General features: G+C 36.2%; 1 protein-coding gene across 1 annotated transcript in view; it reads left to right on the forward strand.

Moving 5' to 3' along the window:
• pth2ra (parathyroid hormone 2 receptor a) overlaps positions 1 to 14,777 on the forward strand; it is an 89,019-nt gene that overhangs the window by 46,897 nt on the left and 27,345 nt on the right. The window contains exons 8-9 of the mRNA XM_036139587.1: positions 2,804 to 2,864; positions 9,249 to 9,315. Coding sequence (XP_035995480.1) covers positions 2,804 to 2,864; positions 9,249 to 9,315 — 128 coding nt within the window. The remainder of the gene's footprint in view (positions 1 to 2,803; positions 2,865 to 9,248; positions 9,316 to 14,777) is intronic.

Consider the following 14,777-nt stretch of genomic DNA (forward strand, 5'->3'; position numbering starts at 1 on the left):
TCGTTTTTATTTCCAATTTAAAAAAAAATTAAAAAAATTCTTCTCTGGTGCATTTGCATCTGTTATTCTAGACTGTAAACAATCCTGTTAACCCTAAAGTCATTTTACTTTGATTTACTTCTTATCCTCCTTACTGGTAATCCAGAATATAAGTACATTAAACTCGCATTGTAAGTATAATCAAATCTATACAAGCAGCGTATATGGTAAAAACAACTAATGTTGCTTTTAGTATTGTGACATTTGGATCGTCTTATTTCATACTTGATTTTTTTGCCATTGGTCTTAGATTTGGGTGATTCTTTTTCCTTGTGTTATTCTGTATAAAGTTGGTAACACTTTCAAGCTCTTATCTCATCATTCACCCAATTAGATATAAATGGTTTTGTTTTATTTTCTGAGGGAAAAGCCGATGAATGGTTCGATGTACAAAAGGACAAAAGTAAAGATGCATCAATTACAGTTATCTGGTCAGATTTGGATTTCCTAAAGCTCCATCCAGCCATTTCTGATTCTTCTCCAACATCTATAATCAACAGTGGAGATGAGTGGTGGTCCGACAATAGGCCCGGCTGTGAGTTCGATTCTAACCCCCCCTCACCAGCCCATGGTGAATGGTGCTAGAGAAAGACATTGAACCCTCATGCCTATTGATCTGTGTATCCGTCTGTGTGAGTGAGAGAGGGAGGGGGTGAATGTGGATGTGCATCATTGATCACTGTATTAAATCACCAGCAGGTGTGCTGAGAGTGAAGCTAGTTGATGAAGACAGGTGTAACACAAGGACCACGGATTTCCCCACACAATAATGTTGCCTAATTCAATGCTTGTTTCCATTTTTTCAATAAAATTATATCTCACGACAACAAATTTTGCTTTTAAAGGACTTCATAGTTCATAAATGGAAATGATCAAATAAGATGATCATTTTAACACCAGATACAGGCGTTCTTGCCAGCTATACACTGGGGGAAAAAAAAGATGTTCAAGCACTGCTATCCTTTAATTTTTCTATTTTCTTCAGGGCATTGATTGGTTGAACAGTGGCACATTCATAGTCTTGATCTCTGGTGTGAAACCCTAACCTGCCCTGCAGCAGCTCAGACATCCAGCAAAACAGAGCGATAGGCCCAGTGTGAACACGCTTCGTGATGCTGAAACGTCACACCAAACCCAAACCCACTCATCCTGCTTTGTGCTAAAGGTCCCACTTTCCATGGCCTTCTTACTTGGAATCTTAAAAAGAGAAAAGATGTTTTGCTGCTTCAGAAGAAATATTGATTTATTTATTTGTGCAAAAATATAAATCCATTTGAAATTAAACTGAGGTGGTACAAAAGTGAGAAAAGATAAACCCAAAAGATCATTAAATAAAAACATGCATATGTATGACGAACATATTAGAAAATGCAAAAAAATAACAAAAATCAAGCTGAAATACAAAACTACCTTCAATACCGAAATTTAGACAACAGATAGAAAGAAAATGACACAAATGGCAATGAAACAAGCGTGGATTGTGGCCGTGTGTTTGAAAGTTTGGGCTTTGAAAAGAGCTCAGACTTTCAAGACAGGATCAAAACAAAGGAAGCTCCTTCGTTCCACAGCTGATTTCCAGGAAGCGAGATTCCCTTCAAGTGTTATCCCTGATGCTTGAAACTACGAGCAGACCTTGGTTTGAGAGTTAAAGTATCTGCCTTTAACTTTAATTCAATTATGCTGGATGGAGCTTGGCGATGCAGTCCGCTGAAAGCTGAAGTCAGATAATAAAATCATTTCTTAAATTAACAGGTAACCAGTTAAGACATTGTATGCTGTTTGGACCATGCAAAGAAGCTGTTTGTAAAATAATCTAGGATGTTGGTTCTCATCCTAAATTGCCTTGAAAGATAAAATAATATCAAGTCTCAATGAGTAAAACTGCTGGACTTAAATTTGTGCAGAATATATGCACGAATTAAAGTGTAAGAACTTTTCCCAGCCTCTCATACTTTTCTACTTTTCAATACAAGGTAATGAAAGCTACATGTACAAAGTGGTTTAATCTTAGTACATCTTCCAGGGTTTGCTTAAATTTTCCAAAAACCTTGAGTTTTTCCTCACTCTCTACAAGTCACACACCTACTACCTGCCATGCTATCTCACTTGCTAATGTGCAGCGACAAACCTCAGAAAAGATGAAAAAAAAAAAGAAAAAAAAAAGAAAGAAGAACCTTTGGGGTGTAGGGTTGTTAAGTCAATGTTTAAATCATCAGAGCCAAAAATACATTCTTGATTCCTGCTATGAGATCGGCACACTCCCAGGAAGAATGAATTATACAAAGAATTCTGGTTCAAACCTAAAAAAAGAAACAGTGCATTTTTGAATTTATTTGGGAAGTTATGCTAATTTTGAATCCCCTATAAGTTGGATGTATTGGAATATTTTACAACAAAAACAGTGACTGGATTTAATATACAGCTGTTAAGCATTAAAACTTCTCAACAGACATTAGGCACATTAAAATCTCCAGCCTTAATATGCCTTGATAGGGAGTGAAAGTGTGGAAATTGCTGCTTCTGTCGAGACGTGACAGGCGTCTGAGCTGCTGGGTAGGAAGTAGGTTTGTCACGTTGCCTGAGTGTATAATTATGTGTCACTATACCATCATTATATATACACCCTTACTGTCTCCGCAGCACTCTAGTACACTCCGTATGTGTTTCTTGTGACACGAAGGAAATGCAATGTGAAATCTGAGCTGGGAGTTGCATCAAGTAAAATAATAAAATCACTGAGTCATACCTTGTTTTGTACTTTCAGGGGTTCCTGCTGTTTTCGTCGCAATCTGGGCGATCGTCAGGGCAACGCTGGCAGATGCAAGGTAAAAATATACTAATCGGACGGGTCTTTTTTTCTATAGACACTACAGTATTTGATTTCTTTTTGTTTTCATCAAAATAGAAAGTATAAAGATTAAAAACTATTTTGTAATCAATGAAACAAGACAACCCATCTACGTGAGCAAGTATGAAAGAGACAAAAGGCGACAGTACAATTAGAGCCTAATTCTGGTGACATTTGATTCACCCGTGAAATCCAATTATACACGCTTAATTTAATATGCAACACAGTTATGAACAAAAGCTGACACACAATGCAACAGGTGAAGGCTTCAGAAATAATTACTGCAGAAAAACAAAGTTAAATCTTAGTACATCTCCCAGGGTTGGTTTTGAGCTACAGTTGATGAAAGAACATCCTTCCTACTGTTGGTTAGAAAGACGGAATTTAAAATCTGATAGACATTTATTTGAAAAAGAAAAAGGGAATACTCTAGCATAGGAACAATCAGAGGAAATACAGAAAAGTACAAAACTGTCACCACAAAAATGGCAAATGTACAAATAAAAAGTGAATAAGGTAACTGCAATCGAAATGTGAAATTTCCTACTTTTTTTTTAAAAAAAAGTATTTTTTTTTCTGTTTGTTGTTTTTCTGATATGTAGTAGCAATTAAAAGTGACAAATCCCTACCCACACACTGACACTCTGGTAAAGATGTGAAAGAAGACTTGTAATAAATACGTTTTACTGCAGCAATATTCAGCAAACCTTAGAGGATCAAAACTTTATTTAAGCATATATGTTTAACATCCTTCTTTAAAGGCTTTATGGAATAAAGTGTCATGTTGGTGTTGTTTAAGACCCCTGAGGAGGCAACGATTACGGACATCAAAGAAAAGTTTGAACAGTTTATTAATACAAGTGACTAAATTAATGGATCTTCCGGGTTCACAGGACGGCACAGAGAAGGAGAGGTAAGTTAAAATTAGAAAAGTAGCATATGGGTTAGATATAATAATAATAATAATAATAATAATAATAATAATAATAATAATAATAATAATAATAATAATAATAATAATAAATAAAATAATAATAAAAATAATAATAATAAATAATAAAAGTTCCTTTTTTCAACACTTAAGGTCACCATACAGAATCAACAATAAAACATTGAAACCAATAAACATTGAATCAACAAAGAGCAGGAATAAACTAAAAAAGAACAGGAGAAAGGATGGGATCCTTACAATCAAATTAAATTGAAAAATTATAAATAGTATGCCTGTCTAAAAAGATACATTTTTAAGTGAGTTTTAAAAGTAGTTATGGATGTGGAGTGTTGAATATAGTGGAGCAGAGATAAGTGAGACTATCAGCTTACTGCTGGAGAGATGGTGGCATTCCAGTGGAAGAAGGTGAGTATATATCCCCAGAGGTTAAAACGGGGAGGTTCTTGTTCTTTCCTCCAGGGTTATGACATGAAATGGAGCGATGAAAGGTTGACAGGCAGGTGAATAATGGTGGACATTGTTGAAGGGTCCTGACCGCATGAACCAGGGGAGCAACCAATGGAGCAGTGAGTAGAGGAGGGAGTCTTGAGGTTTGACCTCCAAAAAACTCTGAGAACAAAGACGAAGAGCACTGGCATCCAGATGCAGAAAAAAACAAAAAGTCCCTGAGGACGTTGTTTAATAGTGCCTGGAAAATGGTGGATGGAATTTAAAGTTGTCAGTGTGGCTTTAAAATACAGTTTTCAGCTCGTCATCTTCTCTGATGCAGACAAGATGGTAAGCGTTATGGAAATCGAGTTTACGGAAAATGGTTCAACTGGTTCAAAGGCGGTGGAGATGAGTAGAAGGAAGATCACGGTATTCAAGTGGAACACTGGAGAAATCAGGGGAAGCTGCTGTTTATGCTTGATCAAGGGGAACTGAAGGAAATGATGATAACAAACTGGAGGATAAACGGTGGGAGCTCAATGATTGTAAGCAAGATTCAGACAAGTTTATGCAAATGTTTTTTTCCTGGACCCAAAGATGACTTCAAACAACTGTGGATTCTTGGGGATGATTAATAATAAACTTTTCCTTTACATACTGACAGGTTTTGGGTTTTTGTTGGTTGGGACAAGGTGAGACATAGTGAACAATACATGCAAAATAAAGCTGATCTTAAACGGTCATCCTCCAATGTCTCTTCAGGAGACAGATGGTTCTAATTTGCATTGGCTGTCACTGTGGAGCGACTACTAAGTCTCTCTTTGGTGCACTAGCTAAGACCATTCTCAATTTGGATGGAGACACTTATTAAATCTTCTAAGGACCACTCTTCATCTCTGCAGGCCAACTCATCTTTTACGTGCTGGATGGTTTGGTAACTAGACGAAGCTGCAAGTATGCAAAAAGTCAATTGGTTGCTCAGCCAGAGATCTATATCCTTGTTTTAATACAAAGTTGTTGGGCTCATTCCTCGTGACTGACCTTTTATGAAAACGTGTGGAGCATAAACCACCAACATTTGTCCCTGATCCCCAGAGAACGGCTCAGGGGTAGAGGGGATGGCATCCTGGAATGCAGAAACTAAGAGAGAACTTAATTAAGTTGTGGATTAAGCAGAAGAGTTTGGGTTAGAGCGGGGACCCTACAGTTTGGTGTTCATTTCAAAAATTTCCAAAGGGAGAGTAGCCAAGGTTTGAGCTACTAAATTTTGTTGTTGGTCCAGGGTATGAAGCATGGAGTCCTGAGTACTTCATGGAGGCAGTCTTGAAGTTTGTTCTCCTCTGAGAACAAAGAGGAAGAACATTGAAATTCAGGTACAGAGTGCAAACTGGAAAACTACTTTCCACTCAGGGAGCAAAACAATCTGGCATCTGCCTCAGGAAATCCTCTCCTCCTGACTGAGCTCAACAAGCTTCAGCTGTGCAATATATGTGCCTCAAACAAAACTTGAATAGTATATTTTACCAAGGGGTTTAGTGTCACTGAGAACCAGCAGGAGGCACTCAAGAGCTGAGCGGCCCATTTTTACCATTTAAGATTTGGTTCACCTAAGTCCTCCTCTATCATATGGAAGGTATAGTAATGATAAACACAGTCTGACCCATCTGTTATTCCAGATGCAATTATTGAACATTGTTTAAATCACTGTAAAAAATAAACAAAAAAACAAATAAAAAAAATATCTGGTGGATTGAGGGACACGGCTTGGAAGACATTTAGGAATTTGAGAGCACATTCATTTTGAGAGTATTTATACATACAATCATAGAAATAGGTGATGTAGACCATCTATTAATTGATTCCATTACTGACTTAACCATTGGTGTGTAGTTTGCATAGACTAGTTTATCTATGTTTGGAGTAGTTTTAATACCCAGGTAAGTAAGGCTGTCTTTTGCCACTTGGAATGTAGTGTGGAATGGTGATTGTTTCTTTCAGATTATTTTAGAAATAGGATTGCAGATTTAGATTAGTTAAAAGGAGATACTGTCAAATTCATGAACTGTTTTTGGTCGCTGCAGGATTGAACTTTTTAATTAGGACAACATTAAAACCCGGGACAATAATTAATTAGGACATCTTATTGTCTATTTTTTTAACCCAAGTTGTAAAATAATTGCCAAAGCCGAATTGTGAAAGCACTTTATAGAGGTGAGTATGCTTCACCCTATCGAATGCTTTTTCTGCATCAGGGGAAAGCAGAGCTGTATCCAGATGTTCATTTTTTGCATAAATTATATATATATATATATTCAATACTCGGCGAATACCTACCCTATAAAGCCATTCTGGTCAGGATCAGAGAGAGAGGGCAGAAAAGTTTCAAGCCTGATCGCTAATAATATTGCTATTACCTCGGCATTGGAATGTATCAGTCTGATTGGTCTGTATGATTCACATTTTGTAGATGACTTCCCATGTTTTGGTATTAGTGACGGAGGTAATTCCTTAATTGTGTAACTTTCCAGTAACATATTGTAAAGGGGTTGTAATAATTTGGTTTAAAAAATATTTTATAAAGGTCTTAAGGTATCCCTTCTAGTCTGGGGGATTTTTCCTGTTTTTAGTTTGTCTATGACATTTGAAAGTTAATTTTTAGGTATTGACGCATCCAATTCAGCCTTGGCTGTTTCCCAAGTGTGGGGGTATTTAAAGAGTAAAAAAAAAACGTCCAACAAATCCATGCTAAACGTTTTCCTGCCCTCTCTCCCTGGTCATAGTAGGTCTGGTTTAGTCTGAATATCCCCGCTGAAGCTTTGTCAGTTGTTAGTTTATCATCTTTTGCTCGCAGGTCTTGTTGTTTTCCTTCAGAATTATTTGAATTTGTCTCAAGATCGGCTTCTTTTATTTGTCCTTCAAGATCAAGAATCTCCATAATAATTTGATTCGATTTGTTGTTGCTTTTTGTATAACTTTTCATCTGGCCCAATAAAAATGCCTTGAAGACTTCCCATCTAATAGATGCTGTAGTCTCTGTTTTATTGAAGTTGAAGTGATCGTCAAGGTTTTTCTCAACATATTTCAGGAATTTGGGTGTTTGCAACCAATGAGGTTTTAAGCGGCAGTTGGGAGTGTGTCTATAAACATTTAAAGATGAAAATTTAAGCATGCATAATGAGTAATCCGAAATCAATATACTTTTATACAACTGTTAATTCTGGGGATCAAAGAATTTGTAATCAGGAAATAATCTATACGGCTGTAGCTATTGTGGGTAGCTGAATGACGGCAATATACCCTCTTTGTTGGATTATTATTTTCCATATATCTTTTAAGTTTAGTTCGGACATGAAATGTTCAATAACTTATATACTTTTTGGGTGGTACAAAGCTGAGTTGGTTAATTGGTCAAGCTTAGGACCTACAGTACAGTTAAAGTCCCCGCCAATGATCACATCACATGGTGAGCAGCAATGGAGAGGAATAGATTATTGTAAATCAGGGCCATCTATATTAGGACCATACAGGTTAACCAATTTATTAAGGTTTTGTTACACAGTGACCTTGAATTATGATGAATCTAATTATGATGAATCTTCCGGCAGGATCTATGGCAGTTTTTATATGTATATAGGTAGGGATTTGTGAAGTATTGCCACTCCCAGCATGTGAAAAAAATGAACTTGACAAATACCTGGCCTGGCCATCTTCTCCTTAGTCTAGTAATTTGATTCATTGGTAAATATGTTTCTTGAATAAAGACCACTTTTGGGTTATATAATACAAGCCTATTCATTACTTTTTTAAGTTTGATTGGTTTTCCAAGGCCTCTCACATTCCAGAAGATCAAGTCAATAACTGAATTATTACTCATTCATTTAGTGCCCAAGTATCAGCCCTGACTGCATTTTTTCCTCATTTGTAGGAACCTGCTTTTTACAACTTGAAGAACACTGCACCTTGAAAACACTGAACACTTATAAAACAAAAGATCCTCTAGAGATTTCCCACTAGTGAAAACCTCATGCTCCTATTCTTCTTATTTATGTACCATGGATTTACTACTGATCCTAATTAAACAGGAGCAGAAAGAACGTCTACTGTGACCTCAAACTATGTTGACTAAGATTTATGCCCCATTGCTAGGAGGAGAGGACTGACGAGGTCCAAAATATGAGAAATTATCTAAGAACTGAGAGTAAGGGCCCGGTGGACGATACAAAACAACAAACAGAAGATGTTTTATTGCTTTGCAGTTTGGATGAGAGAAACTGAGGGTTAAATGTTCAAAAGAACTGTAGTTGTTAATTGACCTGGGACTTATTAGTAAATCAGACTGAAATATGGTTGCTACTCCTCCTCCTCTTCCTGTAGTTCTGGGAATGTGGAAATTTAAATAATTAGAAGGAGTTGACTCATTTATACTAATATAGTCCTCTTGCAGTCAGTCCACGTTGTTATCAGGAAACAATCTAGACAACCAGCGGTTGAATGATGACATGCGGCTAAACATGTCATCACTGGTCAGATCACGCAAGGACCAGAGAAAATTACGGAGTCCGACATTGTTTTTGTACTTTGCGTCACAAATATTGCGGGGAGGGTAATCTACATTGCATTTTGAAAAGAGTTGCAATACTTTTGAGCGTCTGTCTTCATGGTCAGCATGGAAAATCACCCATTCTTCCTCTCCCTCAGTGTCATAATGATGTGTTTAGGTACAGAAGCCTGATACTGTTTTATTTTATGTGAATCTGTACTCGGTAGTACTGATGGGGTTCGGTTGTTACCACTTTTAAGTAGCGAAAACATGGAATATGGCCTGGTAGTTAACTATTTACAATAGTGTAAAGCTACCCCCTTTTGTGCTAAACTTTAGTTGTTGATGAAGCTGTTGTATGTTTTTGTTGTATCTAACCAAAACAAGGTAACGACCTTTACAACAAATAGCATCTTGTTTTCTATTTTCTCCTACATCAGGTGCTGGGAGTTAAGTGCTGGTAACATTAAGTGGATTTACCAGGTACCCATCTTGACAGCAATTGGGGTAAGTGTGTAAAACAAGGATTTTGTGCTGCATAAATTTATTAGAAAGTAACATCTTAACTAAAATTAAAATGTACAAGGATTGTGATCTAGTACTTCTATTTCTTGTAATGACATTATTTGTGTTTAGTTTCTTTCTTATTTCCAAGGTTCTTTACTTTAAACATTTTAGTTTATTCTCTTATGTTAGGCATTTCACTTTTGATTTGTGCATCCTTTTGAGTCTTAGTTCAACTTCCTTTGAATAAATTAGTCTTCCTCTATCAGTCTCCCTGCTCTTATTCTGCCAGAACTCTTCCACATCACCCCTGATTAGCTCACCTATGTCATTCCCCACACCTGCGTCAGCTTTCGAGTTCTTTGTTTTTCATTGTTCCTGGCTGGATATTTCAATTATGTTCCTCTGGGTTCCGTATCCTGCTTTCCTTGTGTTTACCTTTAAGTTGTCCTTGTTTTGGTTACTAATATTCAGCTCTTCACCATCATCGGGCTCTGATTTGGGTTATCCTACAAACTAATTTTTTTACAGTATGCCCAAACAGGGAGCCAGTTATGTAACATCAATATTTAAGACAGCATCAAAAGAGTTATACGGTCAGTATTTTCCTTGAATATTAATAACAGTCCCATCTTGGACAGTATATAATTGCCTTTACTAAATTTGAACTAAAATTATTAAGTTCTAGTAGACACATGCTGTTACCATGGTAAGCAACAAAGAACAGGTGCAGGTCAGCTTCTATATTTCAAATAAAATCTGCCACTCTCTGAAGGTTTTGGCCTTGTAATGAAAAAAGTAGCCCTGAGTGTCCGTCTTCACTTGTATACCCTTCTGAAATTGGTTGTTGAAATTCCTAATGTGTAATCTGTGCTGTGAACCTAGAAATACAAGGTGCCACAGAAGCGTGTATGAGTTTTATTCATCCAAACTCTGCCCCATTCGGCCAAAACCGCAAAGAGGTGTGAAGATCTAAAAGTGTGATTATAAAATTACCCAGGCATTGACTGTAACATCACTTGAGCACAATTAACTCTGAGATAGGAAGGATCCTTACAGTAAGTTGAGCGTAATTTTAGTGGCTGGTGGAGTTTGTAAAAAGACAACAACAAATGAGAAAAACAGCAGTTAGAAAGATGGGGACTTAATTCTTTTTTTGGAGAAATTATTCAAACTTGCTGTTTAAAATAGGACTCATTCCCAAAAAAGATTCATATATTATATATATATATTATATATATATATATATATATATATATATATATATATATATATATATATATATATATATATATATATATATATATATATATATATATACACACACACATGACTTTTGTTGGTAGGCAATTACCCATTGTAAAAGTATGAATTAACATTCAATTAAAACCTGGTCACCCAAAAAGGGTTAAAGGTAGATAGCCATGTTATTTGACTTTATTTGATTTAAAAAAAAAATGTATTTATATAATGTGGCTCATTCTGGTTGCATACAAAGTTTTTCTAAAAGATCATAACATCATGCTGGCATATTAGTTGTTATTTTGGTGTCTTACACATTGGTTTTGCTCAATTTGTCAGTAAATGAAGCCCTTTGTGTATATTTATAATAACGGAGGTAAGAGACTGTGCATGTGAGCAGGAGATAAACAATGAAGCAGCTAACGGCTATTAGCATCTCCCAGTGAAGTGTGGAAACAATGAACAAAGGTCCAAGGGCCAGTGTAAAAAACAAACAAAAAACTGCAAAAAAAAAAAAAAAAAAAAGATTTCAAGGGGAAAAAGAATGGAATAGTCATGGGAACACAGTATGAACTTTAGTGATCACTGACGCGGAAGCTAAAGCTGCCAAGCCTCAGATGTGACTGCAGAGTTGATTGATGTGAATGAACATCCTTATTATTACTGTGATAATGGTGATGGCAATGCTCTTCTTAGCCTCTACAGTCTTAAGTACAAACAACATTATAAATAGATCGACTGATTTATTTGTTCTTACCTTGATGCTGTGTCCCTGTTTCTTGATGTTCTGATATGAGGCTCTTAAAGTTGCTGTAGATTGGTTTATTTAATTAACAACGGTTGGTCTTTGATCACGCCGAGCTGCCGCTTTACCACGAGGCATTTCAGAGGGCCAGGCTCGGTTCTGCATCATTTAGTAGTGATTTATCAGTTGCAATCAGGCTTTCTGATAGTTTTACGGTACTACCGGTAGATGGTGCCAAGTCAGTTTATATCTGCTCATCGTGCCCGATGCTGGGGTTCTATTTAGGCTAAAAAAGGACCATCAAAATACTATCAGGCTGGACGCTTGGTATGTATAACCTTATTTTATTATGATCAAATGGCTTTTTTTATGCATATGCACCTTTAAGCCTATTTTTTTTATTTTGCCTCCAAGTTGGAAACCCAAACAGTCAGAAGAGTCTCTGTGCTTAAAATTGTTCTAAACAGATAAATTAATGAAAGAGATGATTAAGAATCTTTGCTCATTCATTATGTTGCTCTGAGGGACACTTATCCAAAAAAGAGCTGAATTGATAAAAAATTACTTACAAATTACACAGTTGGTGAATGACCACTTCTACTTTGAGTTGTCTCAGCATGCATGTATAATTAAGGTTCTGCAAAACGGCAAGTAGAAAAATATCCTGTTGATTCTAATCAGTAGCTGTGTTGTTGTTGTTGTTGTTTTTTAGACTGGTGTTCTTAATGATTTTAAGATTTATTTTCTTAAGACTCAAAGAATATAAGAATGCTAGACTTGGAAAATATTTGTCTATATGAATCTGGCCCAGAAATTAACTGTATGTTTATTACTACAGAAAATTTGAGTAGTGGCTATAAATCCAAGCCAGATTTTTGCTTTGGATTGAGTCACATTTTTCCTACGTTGTGCATTTTGTCCCCTGTGCTTAAATCTATTTTCTCCCAGCGCTCCAGTTTCCAAAACCGTCCATAAACCTACATGTTGAATTCTCTGGGGATTGTAAATTGGTCATAGCAAGGATGGCTGTTTCTCTTTGATAAATCAGCAGCTGTTATATAACACATTATATATGGTTTACCATTTATCCATTCAAACACACACTCCTTCAGCCCTTCTTCATGTATAGACTTCCATATTCCATATTATCTTTGAGGCTTAGTGTCTTACCCGAAGGACACTTGAATATATGAAACAACTGGGGAGTGAACTGCTGCTCTTCTTTTTTAAGGATATTTTGAGCTGTTGATCCACAGCTGAGACTGCAAGCTGCCAAAAAAAGAAGAAAAGAAACGTGTTTGGCCCTTCATTATCGTCTTATAAGGGATATTACCTACACATTTTAAATAGATGACAAAACATCTTTCAAATGGCAGTTAAACGACCACTGCTGGATTCAGTTCTCTCAGCAAACATGGTTAATTAGGATGGGCCATAGCTTCAAATGGAAAACCTCAATGCAGGCTCTACTAATTAGAGCGCTATGGCCAAACCATTTAATGGCTTAGCAGGGTTTCCTATATAAGGTTGTTCCTGTTTTTTGAACAACAAAAAGCTCCTGAAAGTTAGTTACCTACAACAAGTTCCTCACAGCCAAAACAACATGCCACACAGTTGATTTATTGCTCATCCACCCACCTATTCATCTTCATCTGCTTATCTGAGGCAGGGTCACAAAGGCATTTGTTGCAGCATGACCACTCACAACCCCTTCTTTTTTAAAATTAATCACTGATGAGAAGAGATCTGTTGTTCTTTCAGAAAGTTTTTTGACTAATTTGGGAATGGACTGTAATCCCAGACACTAATACCTTTATCCCACTACTACATGCAGTCTTGCAGATATGTAATTAATTCTATGACGTATGAAGATGTGTGTAAGTAAATATAGCATTATCTCCCTCGACAATTAATGTTGGAGGATGCATAATGAGATCTGCATTTAAATCCCACTACCACATATTTTAGAACATTTCAAAATATCATTGTATGATTGTTGCAACTTAAAAACACAACCTGCATTGTGCATATGTACCACTGTAATATATGTTGAATTACAATTACTCTCAGCAAGGTTAAGGGTTACTCAATTTTGACTTCCCAGCTGACATGGCAAGGGAGTCAGTCTTATCTTCGGGTTTATTCAGCTAATAATTATTTAATAATCAATAATAATCAAATACTTAATAAAGTGATCCATTGATCAAGTAATTACATACACACACATGCTACTCCAGGTACTATTCACAAATCTATTTGCGCATTCGTATGAGCGATGTGACAGTGTGGCTGGTACGTATCTTGAGCAGTCACTGGGTGCAGTCCATCACAAGGCAGCACATCCTGAAAACACACCTATGGGCAAATAAATGAAACATGACACGCATGTTTTTTGAAACTCACACATGGATGGAGAGGACACGCAATGTCTATGTGGAGAGGACCCGGCCGAGATTCAAACCCCAGACCTTCTTGCTGCAAAGCAAAAGTGGCATCAACTGTACCACTGTGCAGCCCAAACTATGAAATAAACAAAGCCTAGCATGTTATCAATAGGGGAATGAATTCAAAACTGGTCAACTGGTTATAGAGCAGTGATTGTTCAGTCTCTGATGGTCAGGTGTTAATTTAAAACGGAAAAATGTGACACCACAGTAAAAAGTATCTCACTCTGGCTTGTGACACAAAGTAAACTTACACCCTTAACCCAAAAACAATTACATATCTGAGGTGCATCATACTGAACACTTCATCGATCATGACAGCACTTCATAATTGACAAAATGCATTTCATTTCTTCATGTTTAGAGCCATATAAAACACATTTTAGATGTCATTAGATGGGGCATTATGAGTAAGGTTTCTGGTCCTTTGTTGCTCAGTTTGGTTAGGTGAAGAACCCCGTTTAGTAAAGTATAGTTATTGTTTTATGACCATGAACATTCCTCATAAACATTCAAACCAGTTAGAAAACAAAATATAAATGTTGTTGGAGATTGAAATATAGTCTGATGGTAACAACTTGATTTTAAAATGACCAAAGTGCAAGAGAAACTAGAAAGTACAAGTACAAGTTGCAAAAATCTCTTATAGTTGTGGACAATATTGTTTTAATCTACACATTTTCATAAAATTCATCATCTCAAAAGATAAAAAAACGAATATTTTCATTTAATGATTAAAAGTAATTAAAAGCGTAAAATTAATACCATTTAGATGTATGATAAGTGACTATAAACATCTGACCAAAGCTGTATTTCCTCCACAATTACAGAATGCTTGTCTGTTTAGTACAGTTAACCTTTCGGTTGTTGCCTATTTGTTGATATTTAATATATAGCAGACCTTTTTAGTTGAGTCATATTGTCAAAACAGCATAGCTTTTATATAAATTGGGTCTAAGCCTGTGGTTGCACAAAGCACAAGAATTAATTTGCATTTTTCATCTTATTTTATTTCAATTTCATTGATCTTAAAA

Source organism: Fundulus heteroclitus, chromosome 7, assembly GCF_011125445.2.
Source record: "Fundulus heteroclitus isolate FHET01 chromosome 7, MU-UCD_Fhet_4.1, whole genome shotgun sequence".
NCBI lineage: Eukaryota > Metazoa > Chordata > Actinopteri > Cyprinodontiformes > Fundulidae > Fundulus > Fundulus heteroclitus.